Source organism: Meleagris gallopavo, chromosome 15, assembly GCF_905368555.1.
Source record: "Meleagris gallopavo chromosome 15, MGAL_WU_HG_1.1, whole genome shotgun sequence".
NCBI classification, from domain to species: Eukaryota; Metazoa; Chordata; class Aves; order Galliformes; family Phasianidae; genus Meleagris; species Meleagris gallopavo.
Window position 1 is genome coordinate 10,962,431 of NC_139418.1, and position 17,804 is coordinate 10,980,234.

The 17,804-nt window shown below is 45.3% G+C and overlaps 1 protein-coding gene across 5 annotated transcripts in view; it reads right to left on the reverse strand.

Annotated features, from left to right (window-relative positions):
- CYFIP2 (cytoplasmic FMR1 interacting protein 2) overlaps positions 1–17,804 on the reverse strand; it is a 49,832-nt gene that overhangs the window by 25,400 nt on the left and 6,628 nt on the right. For 4 of the 5 annotated variants that reach the window (XM_085236485.1, XM_085236484.1, XM_010719024.4 and 1 more), the window contains exons 3-19: positions 16,290–16,379; positions 16,135–16,212; positions 13,777–13,878; positions 12,999–13,180; positions 12,591–12,687; positions 11,801–11,929; positions 11,036–11,140; positions 8,543–8,634; positions 5,732–5,849; positions 4,751–4,870; positions 4,097–4,222; positions 3,476–3,642; positions 3,037–3,184; positions 2,544–2,697; positions 2,086–2,242; positions 1,272–1,368; positions 744–820 (exon numbers count right to left, since the gene is read on the reverse strand). In XM_085236485.1, coding sequence (XP_085092611.1) covers positions 744–820; positions 1,272–1,368; positions 2,086–2,242; positions 2,544–2,697; positions 3,037–3,184; positions 3,476–3,642; positions 4,097–4,222; positions 4,751–4,870; positions 5,732–5,849; positions 8,543–8,634; positions 11,036–11,140; positions 11,801–11,929; positions 12,591–12,687; positions 12,999–13,180; positions 13,777–13,878; positions 16,135–16,212; positions 16,290–16,379 — 2,039 coding nt within the window. The remainder of the gene's footprint in view (positions 1–743; positions 821–1,271; positions 1,369–2,085; positions 2,243–2,543; positions 2,698–3,036; positions 3,185–3,475; positions 3,643–4,096; positions 4,223–4,750; positions 4,871–5,731; positions 5,850–8,542; positions 8,635–11,035; positions 11,141–11,800; positions 11,930–12,590; positions 12,688–12,998; positions 13,181–13,776; positions 13,879–16,134; positions 16,213–16,289; positions 16,380–17,804) is intronic. The other variant, XM_085236486.1, reaches the window with a different exon arrangement.

The window sequence follows — 17,804 nt, forward strand, 5'->3', positions numbered from 1 at the left end:
AAGTCACAAAGCAGCAGTTGTCACCATGGTGACTTCCAGGCTGCTACCATTCTTGGCTTTTATGGCTAAAACATCCAAAAATATAAAAGACTGTGCTGAAAGATATCACTAGTACCAAGTAGTGGAGTGGTCTCTGTTTCTAAGACCAATTGTGATCTAGAAACAAAACTCCTTGCAGAGTTAAACTAAGACTTGTGCACATTTGGAGACATGAGAGGAGATTAGAGTTCATCTGTGCTCTTTAAATTGTTAAAAGGAAATGTCACAGAATGCTTATATCCTCATCAGGGAGCAAGTAACTGCAGAAGTCCTGCAGTCTGAGGTATGTCCTATGACTGTGTATCAATTTGGCTATTTTAAGTCTTGATGCTCTACTAGGGTTAGGACAAGTGAATATCCCTGCTTCCTATAGCTGGGAGGCTTCCAGTACTCATCTGCCTGGTACACAATCAAAAGTCAAGCAAGGACATGTCTTCAATAGGATTGATCTGCTCTGCTGCTGCTCCAGAAAATGGTACTCAGACAGCTATATAGGATATCAATTATTTGTATTTCACTGTTCGCCATGTCCGCTTGCCACCATTAATTTATTTTCCCTATCTACAGTGGTCTGACATGGATACTAAGCTTGGTGAGACAAGAATAATCTCTTGTCTTGTCTACCTGCAGTGACTACTCCCTGAGGGGTACCTTTTGGTTAACCGCAATATCATCACTCATCAGCAGCAGTCGGGTTCTCCTACCTGCCAGCCATTGCTTTATAATAGGCAAAGATCTGATCTGCCAGCTTGTACACAAACTGATCAAAGCATAAATTCACCTGGGGGAGAAAAAAAAGAAAATCACCGTTGCAAAGTAGCTCCTTCCTACTCTTGCAAGATTGGTATAACTCAATACAGAGCTTATAGTTTCTGCATGTTCTTACAGATCCCAATCTTCCCAACCCCAGTCATCCTTTGCTCTCAGAGATCTCCAGGTTGTCATTTTTCTCTGATGTCTTATAACCCTCTGCCCATCAGACAGACTCTTCCAGGCTCACAGTGTCTGACAGCATTTGGCTTCCCCTGGTCCCACAGCACTGCTAAGTTGAAGCCCTTTGTCAACAGAGCATGTAAGCTCTCTGAATATTTTGATCTTCTGAAAATCTCAGTCTGATGGAGTATATTTTTCAGGAGACGCCCATTATTGATTCACTGAACTGCTGGGTTGGGCTGACAAACAAGACAGTGTGACCCCCGTGTGCTCTTTCCATACAATAAAGAGGAACTTACTTCAGCTTCAATTTCATCGTACAGGAACTGCTTTTTGAACTTGGTCAAGGCATAGTATGCACTGTCATTATAGAGGTCCAAGGGGTACAGTACGTATCTGAGGACAAGAAGACATCATATCTTCAATTAACCTTGGAGATATCAGCATAAAGAGCAGCCACTCGGTGCAAGAACTGGCATTTTTCTGTCTTTCACTCCTTTTACCTCCATTCACTCCAGATCCTCAAGTTCCCTCATCTCACTGTCTGATTTGCTGGAAGCAGCAAGAACAATCTGGTGTATGCTGTGTCTTATTCAATCAATGCCATCTCTTTCTCTGCCCTTATAAAAAGTGTTGTCTTGCCCTCAGTCCAGAGTGCCTTGCCAATGGTTATAAAATGGAAAACAAAGCTTCCTTAATGAGGAAGATAATATAAATATAATTATACTTGCATTACAGCAATTTCTCTGATCATTTATCAGATGTACAAAAAAATTGCTTAAAGTGCTTTATCCAGGGTTCATGTCCCTGTCTGACATGCTGTCTGACTGCTGTATGCAGACCACTACCACCAAATTGAGTGGATATCCTAATGCAGCAATTCCCAACTGCTGGTTTATGATGGATGAGCAAGTTCCAATGTCAAGAAGCAGCCAGTGTGCATCTGCTAATGAGTTATTCATACATTACACACATGCAGTAGCACGTCAAAAAACATATATATATATTTTTTCACCCTTCTCAAAGAGATAGTTCATCCCCAGCCTACCCTTCACCAATCAAAATCTCAAGCCCCACTGAAGGCACAGCCCACCACAGCCCATCATCTCTTACTCCATCATGGAGGGTTCTTTGGTTTCCAGAATATGGTCCGTGAGGATCCAGGGCATGGACATTTCAATGGGGAACTGGATGCGGCGGCCCATCGTCAGCTCCAGGAAGAACTCCCGGAACCAGAGCTGGGACAGGTCACAGCACTGCTGCAGCGCTTCTGCAACACAGAGAGATCCCCCAGTGGGAGGACTCAGAAGTCATCCTAGGATGGAAAGAAAACTCCACTCCTAGAAACTAAACTACCACTAATGGCTCTTTTGCTATTGCTGACTCATTCCTGTTCTCATCATGATTACTACCTAGAAACATGCCTGCATCAGCCAGAAGTAGAACATTTGGGAAAAATCAAGGAAAATCTTCTGTGCAAATCAATGAGGAGCAAAACTACAGGTAAACCTTTGCCTGTCCAAGAATGTGAGAGTTGGATTCAAATCTCCCCCTGCCACAGTTTCACTCACCACTGATGTTGAGAAGGTGGGTGAAGAAGAACGACTGCTTGTGGAACTCCTCAATGGCCAAAACTATCGGCCCATCCAAGCTGCTCCTCAGAGTCTTCTTGGAGCCACTCTTGTCTGCTATGAGGGACTCCAGCATGGTCCGTACCATGTAGAGCTTAGGAAGGAAGTTAACAGTCACTACTCTGCTGTGAGATACCACTGCACGCAAACATGATGCTCTGCAGCAAAAAACACTTCTGCTTCTACTTCGGCTTATGCTCTACTTTCTGCACCCTTTGGGCCACCATCATTCTGAGATAGAAATAATCACACCCATAACAAGTGAGACTTAGGGAACTATACAACAAGCTAGGCATCAAAAAAATGTTTAACATGTAACATGAGGGTAAAGACATTACTGGAGAGCCCATGAAAGGAGCTGCTAACCTACAGAATGGAAGATTCCTACATGACTGTAAGGCCATTAATTCCATAGAAATATAGATTTACATACCTGTGTACTTGATGGTCCTACCGCTCGCCGTGGGACTTTAATATCAAATCCACCCTTGGGGTCCTTTTCACCTCTCAGGCAAGGATCATTTGGTGGCTCTCGACCTCCCTCCCAGTCACAGATTGTCTTTCGAATTGCTTGAAGAACACTGGAATGGGTAGGGAGAGGGAAATTAGTGCTTAACTTGATTTTACTGCAAGGCAAAAACATTCACAGCTATGAACATTAGCAGGAGAAGTATATGGAGTGGGGAGTTACACTGTTGTTTGCAGGGGAGTCACGTCCAAAAGTCACTATGGAAAGAATTGCTGGCCAAGGTATGTTGACTGACTGTATAATATTAAGCTGTGTACAGGACTACATACTTACATAGTACACCTGTACTACATACTACACAAATAAATACATTGGCTTTGTATTACATTCAAGAAAGACCAACCTGATCAGGACATTCTTCTTCTTCCTTACTGCCTGCCTGAGTGGCTCTCGCAGCGTCACCTGGGCAAAGTCCTGCAGAGCTGCATAGATAGTGTTGCGGATGGCTTGGTTAAAGACACTTTCCATCCGGCCCATCAACACTTGTAGACCTTTGATCATAGCAATTACCTGAAACAAAAATTAAAAACAGATGTACTTCCTATTTTTTCTTTTGTACGGAGAGGTCCATAAACATTCAGATAATTTTATAATAAATTCTATTCAAGTAATTTAGGTACAGCAAATAGGTGGCTGATTTTTTTTTTCCTGTGTTATATGCTTTAAGGATCACAACAAGCTGGGGAGAGCATTTCCACCACCAGTTTCTTGCAAATGGACCTTGTCCCTTGGTAGGATCTGTTTCCACTCTTGATCTCTTGGTATCTTTAATAACACCTAACCCTGGGAAACTGCACATGTTCCAAATGTTCTTTGTGCCTGATAGGAAAACAGCCCTTGCTGGCTCTTAGTCACTCTTAGCATTTTTTATGCAAAAATCAAAACTTCAAAATGCAGAAAACTTGATCTCCAGGCCATTCTCTCTGCCATGGCACTAAGGAGCAAGGCAGTAGATGGCACCTACCTCCACAAAGGCAAACTTCTCTTCGCTGGTATAGTTGTACCGGGTGGCTCGTTCATACTCTTCTGCTGTTCCTGGACAGTCCTTGTTGCAGAACTTATCGGTGGGATGAACCAGCTTCCAAGAGTACTGGAAAATGGAAAAAGATACTGTCAACATTGCAGTGAGTAAGAAGCAAGGCTGGAGACAAAGAGAGCTCTGTCCCTGGACATCAGTATACTTGCTTGACACAACTTTGGGTGCAGAATGTGTACTTTTTCCTGGCTTGAACATCACTGTATTAAATATTGGTTTTGTTTATTTGATGGTTTGCCAGTTATATTGGGCTTTTGATATCTATGGGCTTTCTATCATCATTTAAATTAGTTTTACTTGCTCAAGACCCAGACTTGTCATGCACCCTTCGATACTTAATGTGGACACCCCAGAACATATGAAGGGCAGTGCAGCTCTTGGGAGAGATGAACAAGTTTTCTTTCTCTATTTGTTGTAGAGGAAGTTCAGAGTGATCAGCTGTCTGATTTTAGTATGTTTGTTGAAGGCTTGAAGTAAGGTGCATGCAAACAGCCTCATCATTTCACAATCTATATCGCATAGCCTGCTAACAAGTTGACACTCACTTAGGAAGAGGAGGACATTACACATTGATGCACTCACCACTTCCATGACATGGGCACTCCACTTGGACAGCAGCTGCAGTCCCCGTAAAGCGAGATCAAAGAGCTCCCGGTACTCTTCATCGGACTTCTGGCTGTCCAGCCCTGAGCCGGTGACCACCTGGAGGAGATCACATCATGTCAAGGCCGGAGTCAGCAACTTGCTGCAGCTTCAGTTGAGCCAAACAGCAGCAGCAGATCTCCTTCTCAAATCCCAGCTGAAATGAATTCTCCATGATCTTATGATTAAGATAAAACTGGGCTGTGCATGTATTCTCCCTTGAGAAAAGGAGTGTAATTTGGCAGGACTCTTACTACCCAGGGATCAATTTATTTCCTACAGAAAAATGAGTTTGACCCGTAACCTCAAAGCAAATAACTGACCTTTTCATTCCACTTTCCCATTTTTCTGTGGTAGTCTAATACCACTGAACTCCTCTAGCATTTACTGACTTAAAGTTCAAATAAGCATATACAAATGCCAAAACAAAAGGGCTGAGAATTCTAACAATTCACTGAACTAACAGTGATCAATGAAGATCAGGCAATTGCAAAAAACAGTCAGAATTGCATCAGAAAAGGCTCTGACATTCAGTAATGAACAGAGAACAGTGAATTTCCCTCAGAGCTCTAATGGCCCCGTGCAACAAAAAAGGCCCATCTGCAAGACATGGGTGTTCTGCCATCCACAGCTGATGATAAACAATTAGTTGCAAAAATATTTCTACCCCTTATTTCAACTAAGCTCTGGCCAAAAAAGTAATAGCTTTTGGAGTAGGTCTCCCAGTGCACAATTTTGCACCCACAGGAACCTTTCATAACTCATTTTCTTTTATTGCTGGATCGAGCAGCAGTTTGTTCCACTTGTGTCCTTTCACCCATCTCACTGTATGTCTTGGCAGACCATACTAATGCCACATTTGTCCTTTCCCAGCCTTGTCTGTCTAATGAACTCAATTAAAGCGACTGCCCCTGAGCTTACCTCACTGTTGCTGTAGCGAGCGAGCTCAGAGATGAAGCGAATGTGGTCATCTCGGATCTGGACCATCTGCTCACAGATGTTGTACTGCGGACTTATGCTGCTCTGAGTGCACGTCCACCTGAGCAAAAAAGCAGCGGCTTCAAGAAGAGGACACGGGGCTCAGCTCAGACACCCCAGGAACAAAGCCTTGCACTCAGCTGCTCTCTTCCTTTCAGTGTGCCCAAGACATCCCACCTTCAGGACAAATGTCAGCTTGTATCCTCCCTCTCACACTTAGGGCATGTAATGTCTTTCAGAAGTGGTCTCAGGGGTATGACAGGATGCTTGCTCCACATTTCTACCAGAACATCTCTGCTCCATCTACCCTGAAGGCTGCACTCCATTATGGGTTACTTAACCCCCATATGCAGAGGAGACTACTTCCCTGGCTGCTGTCAGGCAAGCTCTCAGGGAAGAACAAATTGCAGAGCACCATCATCATTTGCATCCTTTCTGCTAAATATAAGGATAATCATTTCTTTAGAGGACATCTTTCTGAGTCTGAGGCTAGGTCATGCCTCTGCTGCAAGGAAATACCCTGCAAGGAGCCAGCAACAAAATATCCCTTCTGCTCTACTTGGTTCTGGGTCATATTGCCAGCTCACTGAAAAACCCTGAGTGTAAACAATGAGCAGGATATGGTCAGATGAACTAGATTTGCATTGAGCCACATGTACCGTGTAACAGTGCAATGCGCTCTTAAAAGGAAGACAGTTCTCCCCTTCCAGTGGCACAGTCATATGAAGAAGTGGTCACAATAAGCATGAATCAAGTCTAATTTAACATCTAATTTTTCCCAGATCCTTATTGGCTACAGACATAGAAACAGAATGGCTCCGCTAAACTGATTTGTGCAAACAAACATGTTTCCATCATCACAATGGTTTTAGGTGGTTGTTTTTTTTTTCCAACTAAATAACTGGCCATCTTAAGATAGTCTTCTCCAGTATAGACTGGCCATACAAAAGGGAAGTGAGAAACTTGCTTCTGACATGGACATAGACACAAAAACCTATTCCCACAGTTAACTGTAGGCGCCTGTTGCCAACCTTTGTGGTGCTGGAAGGTGCTGGAAGTGCTGGACCATGTCACCCCTCGTGAATCCAGCCTCCCACAGTCCCATCACTCCACTCTTACCCGTTTCAATGTCCTGTGTTCCCCACCGGACAATTGGCAGGCTAGCAGGAATTGCCAGGGCTGCCCCAGCCCTTCCTGCTACATACAATTTAGTCCACAGTGCAGAAACAAAACGCCATGCAGGAAAAACACCAATTAAATCCATTTTCATGGAGACACGGAAAGAAAGTGACAAAAACAATATTAGTAAGAAATGGGGAATATATGGAACAGACTTGGCAGTTAATGCTGGAAGCCCCATGCAATTTGCTGAGAAAGCAAGTGAGTGAAGAAACGTTAGTTAGTAAGGTGCAGCACAGAGACCTGGTAGACAGATTTTGAGACAGACATTAAATTGTGCACAGGTAAACAGCCCATGAGCTACGTCGGTTTTGAGATGAGAAAATGAAATGCAGCTGACACATTTTGTTGAAATGTGCTTTCTGAATGGTTTGGGGAAAAAAGGTGTATATTTTTAGATAATCTTCCTTTTCAAATTTAAATTTTTGAAAATATTTTTTAAATTCACATTTTATAGAATTTCTTTTTCTTTTTTTTTTTTTTTTTCACAATTTCCATTTTGCTTGGGAAATTCTTCCATGTTACTCTCATTTTTCTCATGCAAAGTTGATTCGCACTTTTCAACCAGCCTTCAGGAGGGCAGGGAGGGTGCTCCTGGGGCAGCCAGGCAGTGGGCAGAAAGCAGGACCCTCCACAGGGAAGGGGAAAGCAAACAGGCAGCCTGTAGTATAAATCCTGTCCCGACAGCTGTTCAGCTAGACTGCTGCTCAGTGACAATGAAGAAATCTGACTTCTGCATGACCTGGTCCCATGGGTAAATGGTCACTCAGTGGTAAAAGCCAGTCTGCAACCAGTGATGAAAGCAAACACAGCTCAGACGGGCTTTGCTTATGTGCAGTGGTAAATGCTATTCCTAGGATGTCCAAACCCACCAGTGATTCTCCTAATAATAACTGAGCACTGTGCAAAGCTACAGAGACAACTAGGGCTTGGACACAAGTGGTGGAATCTGAAGCAACACCTGCAAATCCTCCTGATGGCTCTGAACCGGTGCTGTGATGCAGTGCTGCAGATCCCACGCCACAGTGACTGAGTGCTCCTGGAAAGACTCAATTTCTGCCTTTTTTTCCAGCAATATTCATTCATTTGTAATGCATCTGACCCACTCTTTTCACCTCATTCCTGCTGCCTTCCTGCAGTGCCTGAACTAGAAGGCACAGTGCCTGGCTACTGCACAGATAGACCCAGCTGTGTTCACGCTCTGAAGGATTTTGTCCTTGGGATGGAAAACGCGGATTAAAATCTCTCCAGAGCAGGGACACGCTGCTCGCACTCACACAGCTCCGGGCACACACGTCCCAAGCACTCAGCGGCCACCCCAGAACTGCGCACCATGCCTGCTCACCCGCCTGCACACACGGGAATGGCTCCATGGAGCTGGCGAGGAGATGTCTTCCCATGCAGGGACACACAGGTACACACGTGCACACAGAGTCAGGCACGCTGGGTGTGCAGCCCCCGGGGACACACACAGGTACCTGTGCACAGACCTCACGCACGCCGAGGAGGGAGATGCAGCTCCCACAGCTTTCAGGACACACACAGAAGCCAAGAGACATTATGGCAGGCACTCACTTGGATTTGTTCTCCTCATAGTGAGCACTGGTCTTAATGTATCTGGCCAGTTCTATCTGCATATCGCCGAATAAAGGAACCACCTGCAGCTGCTGGAAAAGAAAACAAAAGATGGTTGAAACGCAGCAGAGAGTCCCTAGGGTGATGCAAGGGATGAAGAAGTGGCATTCTGCGGCTCTGAAGCTCCAGGCTGTTCAAACCTGGTTGTGGGATCTTTTCACACTTAGAAACTGACTGAAAACTATCACAAAGGGCTTGGGGCAAGGAAGATCACCCACTGCGAGTGCTTTGGAGCCATGGGCTTGCCAGTACTGGCTTGGTTATTGCCAGAATGCTGTAACCAGCATCAGCTGTGAGAGAAAGGTCATTTTACACCACAAGGAGAGAAGCATATTCCTCATTGGGGCTTACTTCCTCCCACCATAAACCTCAGGGAGAACAGAGGCATAAAACCTGGCACATCAGTATCTTGGCAGCATGGCAGGGAGGGGAGGTGGGGGCTGCTCTGCTCTGCTGGAGATGTGGCCTCTTTCTCCAGGGAACTCAGATTTTACTTTGGCACTGTGGTTGCTAGTGATGTGTCTTACAGTTTCTCCACAAAAAGAAAAACACAGTCATTGTCTGCCTGCACTACAACATGGCTCTGCTCTCCCTGTACATCTCAGGAGGATTTTGATGAGAAATAAATTCTAAGTGCACTGAACATGTTTCAAGCTCACAGAGGCCCCCACTGGACTAAGCTTTCAGATGCAAGCAAAATTCAATCAAGAGCTTTCTACAGCTCTTCAATAAAAAGTGAAGCTTCAACTTCACCTAGAAGAAGCCTAGCCCCAAAAATCAAAGAATAAGGTGGCAAATTCACTGTCCTATTATATCACACACTTCTTTTCTGAGGCTAGCTTGTGTGGAGGATGTGCAATGCTGTCATCAGGAATTCCCAGTAGCACTCTCCTAAGCAGTTTAAATGAAAGGGTTGTTCTTTTTCGCTACTCAAAGTCCTGGTCAATCCACTAAAAATTTAATCAGAAGGCAGTAAGCAGATGTAGTAAGAGGAGCAGTCGGCTTTTCTTATTGAGATCTGATAGTCTGGAGTGGTACTTAACTGATTGGGTGAGACCACAGCAGATGTTGGAGAAGAGCTTGCAGAAAAAAGCTGGAAAGGAAGAAATTATTCCATGCAGTGGAAGATACTGTACAGTCCATTTCTCTGATGGACCACAACCACGGATGTGCTTGAGTGCAGTAAGATGACCAAACACTACAGATTATGCTGAAGACTTGGTTTAAACTGAGGCAAAGATTCAAACTAGGAAAGGTGAACTCAGAAAAAAAAACCAACTCAGAAAACTCCAAGAGGTGGTACAATAAATCTCTTTTGCAAAGCTGCATTCTTCAGCCATCTCCCTGGTGACTGGGAAGTATTCAGCCACCTCATTATCCTCCCCATCTGTGAGGTTATGGTGTCTGTAGTTCCCTATAGGCGGTGCTTGAGTCTTGCCATTTCTGGGAGATGATGCAAATATGGGTGAACAGCTCCTCACTCACTTGAGGTGAGGATGCAGCAGCAGGTACATCAGCCTTCCATGAAATCAGCCATCCAGGCTCACCAACACATCTGTCCCTTGCCAGATCCCAAAATGAGCTGACCTGTCCCAAACCTGGAAAGTCTCCAACACTCAACCTGCGCACAGAACCAAAGGGCAGGAGAAGTCATTTCATCCTGCCAGTGCCCAGGAGATGCTTGTAGTGTGCTGAGCTCAAGCAAGTCGTGTAATCAGGCAAAGACTATGCAAAGTCAGCCCTACTCTCCATATGTCACTGACAGCTTGCATACACACATTTGGGGAGGAAGCAGACAGGGTTACCCCAAACATTTCTTGTGCTGAGCAGCCCTGTGGCAATGCTTTCCTCCATACGGCCTGTGGAACATCAAACCTCAGCCCCTTGAGGTACTCCCTGAACACCTGCAAACTGCAACCAATACAAGCTCCCCAAGTAGCTTTTTGTCTCCTACAGGGAACAGCTTATATACCAGGTGAGACTGCCAGTGGTATGTTCGCTGGCCAGCTTTGTCCCTTGTCCCTCAACATGCCAGCTCAGCAGTGAGCTAAGGGACAGGGTAAACCCACCAAAAAATCATGGTGCTCTTCAGGAGACTGCAGCCCTGCCTGAAAACTGTGCCAAGCTAGATGTGGATATTGGCCTGGCATACTTTTCCCTTGTCCACAAAACAGACTTTCCTTGTGCCATTCCCATCCTTCAGCCCTTGACAGAAGGGCCATCATCTCCCATTTCACTCATGCTGTTCCTCTGTGCCTATTCACATTCATGACAATCCCACTCCTCATCCTTCTGTCTAGATAATTCCTTGATCCTTTAGTGTTGGTTTTTTTGTAACTATAAATGACTCCTGTGTTTTTTTGTTGGCAGCACCTGCAGTGATACAGGTTGGTAGTTCACTGGTCTCCAGTCTCACCCAGACGGGTCACTGACCTTGAAGAATTTGTCTATTTTGCTAAGGTTGATTCTCTTCTTGGCATCCAGTTTGTAGATGTTGCTGACATTCCCATCCATAAGATACAGGCCAAACCCCATCACCTGAAGAAGACAGAAAGTCTCATTAACTTAACAAGTCAAAGGCAATTCTTGTTTGCTTAGCCAACCCACTTCAGGATCCTGTGCCACCTGGAACTCACTGAGAAAACAGTATAAAATGTGCACATATTTGCAAGGATGTGTGTGGTAGGTAGAGTACACGTTATGGAATGCTTCTGTTTTCTTTGCAAAAATGCATGGTTCTTAATTGTTCCTCCTCTCTCACAAATAAAGACAATCCAAAATTCTTTTCCACTCATATTTTAGGCAAGCATTTGCTCCCAGAGAATTGAAAACATCTAAAATATTCTTCTGAATTGATTTTTCCCTTTAATTCAGTGCAAATCATTATAGATATTAAACCTACCCACATTATCCTTCAAAGAATCTAAGCTGACTCATACCATGGTAATGTTGTTCTTAGGGTAATAGTGACTGTAATCACTGTAATAACTGACTTACAATAAGGACAAACATACTAACTAAGCAAGCTGTGTGCCCATAAGATATTGGCTTTTCAGAAAAGGGATGCATGTAAACCCAAAGGAGAAAAAAAAGTAAAGAAAATGAAGACAAGTATTGTCTTGGAAGGGAATTTCACTTTACTAAGTCAAAAATGGAACTACCCAAATGCCTAGCTCTGTAAGTACAGCCAAACCTCACCTTTAAAAGCATATGCTTCTCACTGGGTGTGAGATACATCTTGTTTTCATAGTAATCCACACAGATGTTGACAATATCAGCCAGCAATTCCTCGTAGCCAGGGATAACCTCTAGTTGTTGGTGTAGACACTGAAACAGCAACAGGAGACACTTTATCCACAAGGGCGGAGGAAGAGCAGGAATGTTTCCAGAGGTGGAAGCATACTTGAAATATTAAGAAGATAATGAGGTTTCCTAAAACCCTGTCTGCACTTTTCTTGAGTTACAGATAGAAGATTGACCTCATGGTACCACCTATAAAGAAACACGTTCTGTAGGAGAGCTCTCCTCTTCAGATTGATGACAGCAGCCAAGCATCAGACAGTGATATGAAAAAAAGAGTCTGCACAGAAGCACACCTTCTGACTGTTTCCTGTCTCTGTGCAATATTTTATCTAATTAGCAGAATCTGTAGAGCCTGTGGAGTGTGGAGGTCCCTTGTGTCTGATCTGCAGTCCCTATGCAGCTGCAGAGAGACTGGATGGATTTCTGGAGAAAAATAGGAGCAAGGTTTATGGTAGAAAGCCTCCTGAGAGCTCTTCTTATACTTTATCCTTGTCTTGACATAAAAAGACCTCCAAAGCTACCCAGGATAACCCAATGGAGAGAATTATTACTAGACTTACGCAGCCTGAGCCAGTCACCAAGAATCATCAGAAATGACCCAACAAAGAAGGCAGATATTGATGCAGTCCAGCCTGAAGCACCTGAAGCATGGAAGGATCAATTGGTTCAGAGGAACGGGACTTGCCTGTGTGATGCGGTTGTGATTTGCCAGGAACATAGAGAGGTTCTGGGACTCCTGGATGGACTGGGGGTCCGCCATCTTCCGCAGAAACTGGGCAGCTCTGAATGGGAGAAATCCACCATCACCACCTGTTGCCCAGTGCCAGGCTTTCACCACCCATCCTCCTCACTTCACTTGCAGCTGCAGAGCAGCAGCTTCACAGCTCACCTTGAGCAGAGCTTTTCCCTTTCCTCATTTTACCAACAGGGAAGTGAAACACACAGGAGCTTGGTCTTTTTCTCACAAAGAGCCCAACAGCACAGATAACCGCCCTCCAGCCTCCCTATATCTGCCTGATCCCACTGTGAGAAATGCCCACTGCCAGACCAGGCACAGGCTCAAGCCCTGCTCTGCCTGCTTCTTGCCCCTCACCTTTTGTAGGCTGAGTGGTCATTTTTGACACTGCACTTCATGTTCTTCAGCTCATCCAGGACAGCAAACATGTTGATGAACTTGCCCAGGGTGAGGAGGTAGGCCTCAGAGACAAAGTCCTTCCTCCGCTCAGCGTGGCACAGGCGCTTCACCTCGCTGCAGAACCGCTCGATAGCCTTGCGCTGGAAGGCAGTGGGACAGGGTCAGCACATGCAAACCACCACCCCTACAGCCACCATCCCCTTCCTTCTCCTGGTGGGATGGCAGCTCCAGGGTCTCGCTCTGTTGTCACCATGAAATGATGCAGCATTACAGACCCCTATAATAAATGTCCTCCATGCTGGAGGGGAGGAGAGCCTTGAATCCTCTGCCCAGCCTGTCCAGAGAGAAGCGTGATCAGTCAAATCATGCTTTAGCTCTTTAGGTGGAGCATTAAGATCTCATGGGACACAAAACCCAAAGGCAGTAGTGAAACCCAGTTGCAAATGCAAGCAGTGACATGGGGTGCTCCCTTCGCCCACAGCAGCTCTGTTTGCTTTGTGGTCACTGCTCTGCTGGGATCTGAGTGCGTTATTTTCTCAAGTGTCTCAAATGTAGCAACTGTTAGCTTTGGTGTTTGACACTGGCCAGGTACAGTGGCCAGAATGAATACACCAGCTGCACCTTCAGCTCTTTTTGTCTTTGCTTCAGATGGAAGAACAGCAGAGTGATCTATGCTGGCCCTGCTAAAGAACCCCAAACCAAAGACATTATTTTTGTCAATTCTCTGACTGCTTACCTGAAAATACATGAATTTCATAAGCTTGGTGACTTCTGGCTCCAGAACTTCTACTGTCTTCTCATAAATCTCCACTCGGTTTGGCTGTTCATTACATTTCACCTGCAAAGACAAATGATGATTGTCAGCATTAGTACTTCTAACACAGCTGTCTTGCTACAGCCACTGTCTTCTGCTTGTTTCACACTGAGCACTGTCCCCATTTGAGGACAATGGAGTGACTCAAGAGGGAGATTTTTTTCAAGGCAAAAGGTGATGTCAGAAGGGGCTATTTCTCCAATATGAAATTCTCTCCATGTGTTATAGACAGGCACAATCCTGACTCCAAGAAACAAAATCTTCTAATGCACTTCTCAGTAGAATACATAAAATACAGAGTCTGGATTACCCACATGATGTGGGAATGTTTTATCATGAATTTATTGAAGATTTTGTGTTGCAAAGTCCCTTGTACACACAAAGCACCATGCCGCGGCTCTGCTCTAATTCTGCTGGGATAATTTTTATTCTCTTGCAGAACCATTAAAAATCCCTGGGCTTGGATGTGGCTAGCAGCAATGAAGTGAGTCACCTTTATCAGTCCTAGGAAGCCACATTTAAGGAAAGACGTATCCAGTTGTCACCCACCTCATTTTTAAATGATGACTTGGAGTCATCACCAAACTTTCGGGAAAATCCCCAGCTGCCCAACAAAATGCATTCCGCTGCTGTTATTCTTTGTCAGGGAATGGATGCCAAGGGCCTTCCTACGGTGTATTTTGTTTAAAGTTGTTGCTGACAAAAGGTTGTGATGGGGCTCAAAGCTCTGGTACAAATTTAGCAGCCCAGCAGTTGATCTACAGTGTGTGAGGGGGACAAATCAGCAAGCTTTACATGTGGGCAGCTGCCAGAGTCACTACAAAACAGCCCTTAGCCTCTGTTCAGCAAAGAAGGACTGGGGAGAGCAGCGATACCACAAGTTTCATGCCCCTTCAGGTGGCATGAAAATCACAGGAGCAATAGGGATGAGAGGACACTAAAACTCCAAAACAGAAGATGATCCGTAGTACTCAAACCCTGCCCAAGTTCACAACCCACATCTTGTCTTGCCAACAGCTCAGCCATGGCCTGCCTTCTGCTAGCATGAACAGCAAAGGCAAGAGCAGCACAGCAGCAAATATAAATGGGAGATAAACAAAAAACTAATCAGCATCAGCAGTCTCCCCATGGCTGGGTCTCATCAGCAGAATATAACCAGCGGGAACTGAGATTTGACCTTTCCTGGGGAATTGCTAACACAGGCAATACCAGCCATGCAGAAATATTTTTTCCAAGCTCCACGGAAGCCCTGCAAACCCTTTTATCAGTAGGGTTAATGCAAGTGTGCTACATCTGCCTGCAGTGTTGTCAGCCTGCATTTTTGAAGTGATGAAGTGAGCTCTCACGTGGCAGAAGACAAGCTTTGTGTTGGAGTCTGAATCACAGCTCAGTGGGCAATGTGGGCAACCTTACTCATGCTTGTAGGTGTTTGAAGGATGGAACCACCAAAATTCAGGTTGGAGAAGGACTGAAAAACATTTGAAACAGAACTTGCAGTAGAAGGGGAGAATGATTAAGCCTGGGATGTTCAGGTACATCAGCAGCAAAATAGGACATTTGGTTGTGACCTGACAAGGAAGCAGATATTCACTCCAGAAATGCTTCTGATATAGCAAAGAGCTCCTTCATGCACCCTAACACAACATCAATCCTTCTGGGGTTCCCCTTGGAGCAGAAAGGGCCCCCACATCCAGGCGCCAGTTGGGGACGTAGAAACCTGTCCCAGCTGCCCAATGCTTTGTGCAAGGCAGGGACAGCCCAGGTCTGCCATGTCTCAAGAGCACCTGCTGCTCTCATGTGATGCTGGCCATATTGCTTCTTCATGCAATCACAGAATCATTAAGGTTTCAAAAACCACTACGATCGTCTAGTCCAACTGTCAGTGCATCACCACCATGCACACTAAGCATGTCCCATATCTCCATGGTTCTTGAACACCTCCAGGGACAGTGACTCCACTACCTCCCTGCCTTTGCCTCCTGAAACTAGAAAATATATATATAGCTGAGAGGTACTGTTAAGAGATGTCAGGGATGGAGCTGCTGCATCTTCTATACATGAAGGTGCAGAGCAGAGTCCTTTGCTAGGGCAGCAAAAGGGATGTGCTTCTTCTGGAGTGGCTACCTGCTGCAGGGATTAGTGGTTGAGACTTTGATGGGGAGAGGAAGGCAATTTGAAGAGTCTATGGTTTCTGTTTTCAACCATTCTACCCCCTTCAGTCTTTGCTTTTTTTCTGCCTCCACCCCAAACTGACCACACTGAAGACAAAACCACATGTACCTGGGGAATGGCTCTTGAGCAGCTCCTCCACGTGTACAGCATCACAGCATACTCATGGCCTTCTTCCAGCATTTCATTCTGAAACACAGAGAGGTGTTGCTGGGGCATGGCACCCGCTGTGGTGTGGCATTGCTGGGCAGTGCCTGGGAACTCACCATGCTGGAGTGCACTGTTGCCTGCTCGATGTATCTGGCGATTCCTGTCACAAAGGCATTTCTGTCTTCAAAGTTTGTGTCAAAATTAGCCTATGGGTGAAATGGAGATGAGGATTAAAATATGCACAAGCTAGATGTTTGCTCACCTGATGCCATGTGCTGTCAAGTTGTTTTAGAAGTACAGGCAAGAAAACTCCCAGCAGGCACAGGGAGAAGCAGGAGGGCTCTTGGGACATAGGGGTCAACCCATAATGAATTGGAGGTGCTGGAAATCACTGCATCTCTAGGGATAAAGTAGATTCACATATACAGTTTGCAGTGTATCTGAATTCCACGTGTTCATTAGAAGAAACCCTGCAGATGATGGATGTGAAGATGTGGCCACTGAGACTGACAAAGCCTTCTAAAATCAAGCCAAGCCAGTGGTGATCAGTTATACAGAACTGCAGCCACACCAGTAGCAAGTGAAATACTTCAGTCTTCTAACTCAGAGAAAGATGCAACCTCATTAATTTCCATTTGTGCCCTGGATGCTAGGGGAAGACCACATCCTGTCAGCAGGAATTGCAAAGGATAAACATAGAAAGAGCAGGGAAAGAGATATCATAACATAAACAAAACATAACATGAAACATAAACGTGAAAGTCAGCACTCAGCGCTTAGTGCTAGTGCTGCTCTTGCAAGCTGATGCTTTGGGAGAAACAGTTGTTGTGAAACCTGAGCTACTGCTTTGCATGCAGTAGCAATGTGGCAGTAAGAAAGTGCAAAGCGAGGCAGGAGGTGAAAGCACAGCTCCTCCGCCTCATTCACATGCTTTGGGCTTGGGCAATTTCCTCTGTGAAGGCACACTGATGCTATCTCCTGCAAGGCAGAGCACATACAAGTCCTAAGTGCACAGAGCGATGTCATCAGCAGTGCAATGACTGTGTTCACCTCAATAACTGACTTCCTGAGCAGCTGAGCCGGGAGCACAGAGCTGTGGCCATAGAGCTGCTTTTCTTCATGCCTCTATGACCCTAATCTGATTAACATAACAGCAAACCTGAGGCTGCAAATGCATTTTTGAGTAGCAGGGAGAGTGCTAACCCCAAAGCAGGCGTGATGAGGAACCAGGCTTGGCCAATACCTCCAGATCCAGTTTTGTCATGGTCTCAGTAAGATTTACAGGCCCAGCTGAGAGCACACGCTTGTGGTCATGAAGCACAAGTGAAGCTGTGCCATTGGGCAGAACACTGAGCCTCCCATGAGCCACAGGCCAGCAAAGAGTAAAAATTACTTTGTGAAGATAGATGTTAAAATGTTACTAAGATTTTCCAGGGAGAGCTGAAACTTGAACAGCCCAGAAATGCCTTTGGGTCTGATAACCCAAAGTGATACCAATGCTACTGAACAAGCCCACAGTCTGACCTGCTGAAAGAGGTACTGTAACTCCAGCACCCTGCACAGGCAGCACAGCAATCACCGTATGGTTGCATTTATGCATGACCACAGTAAGGCGTGCAGGCAGGAATGGT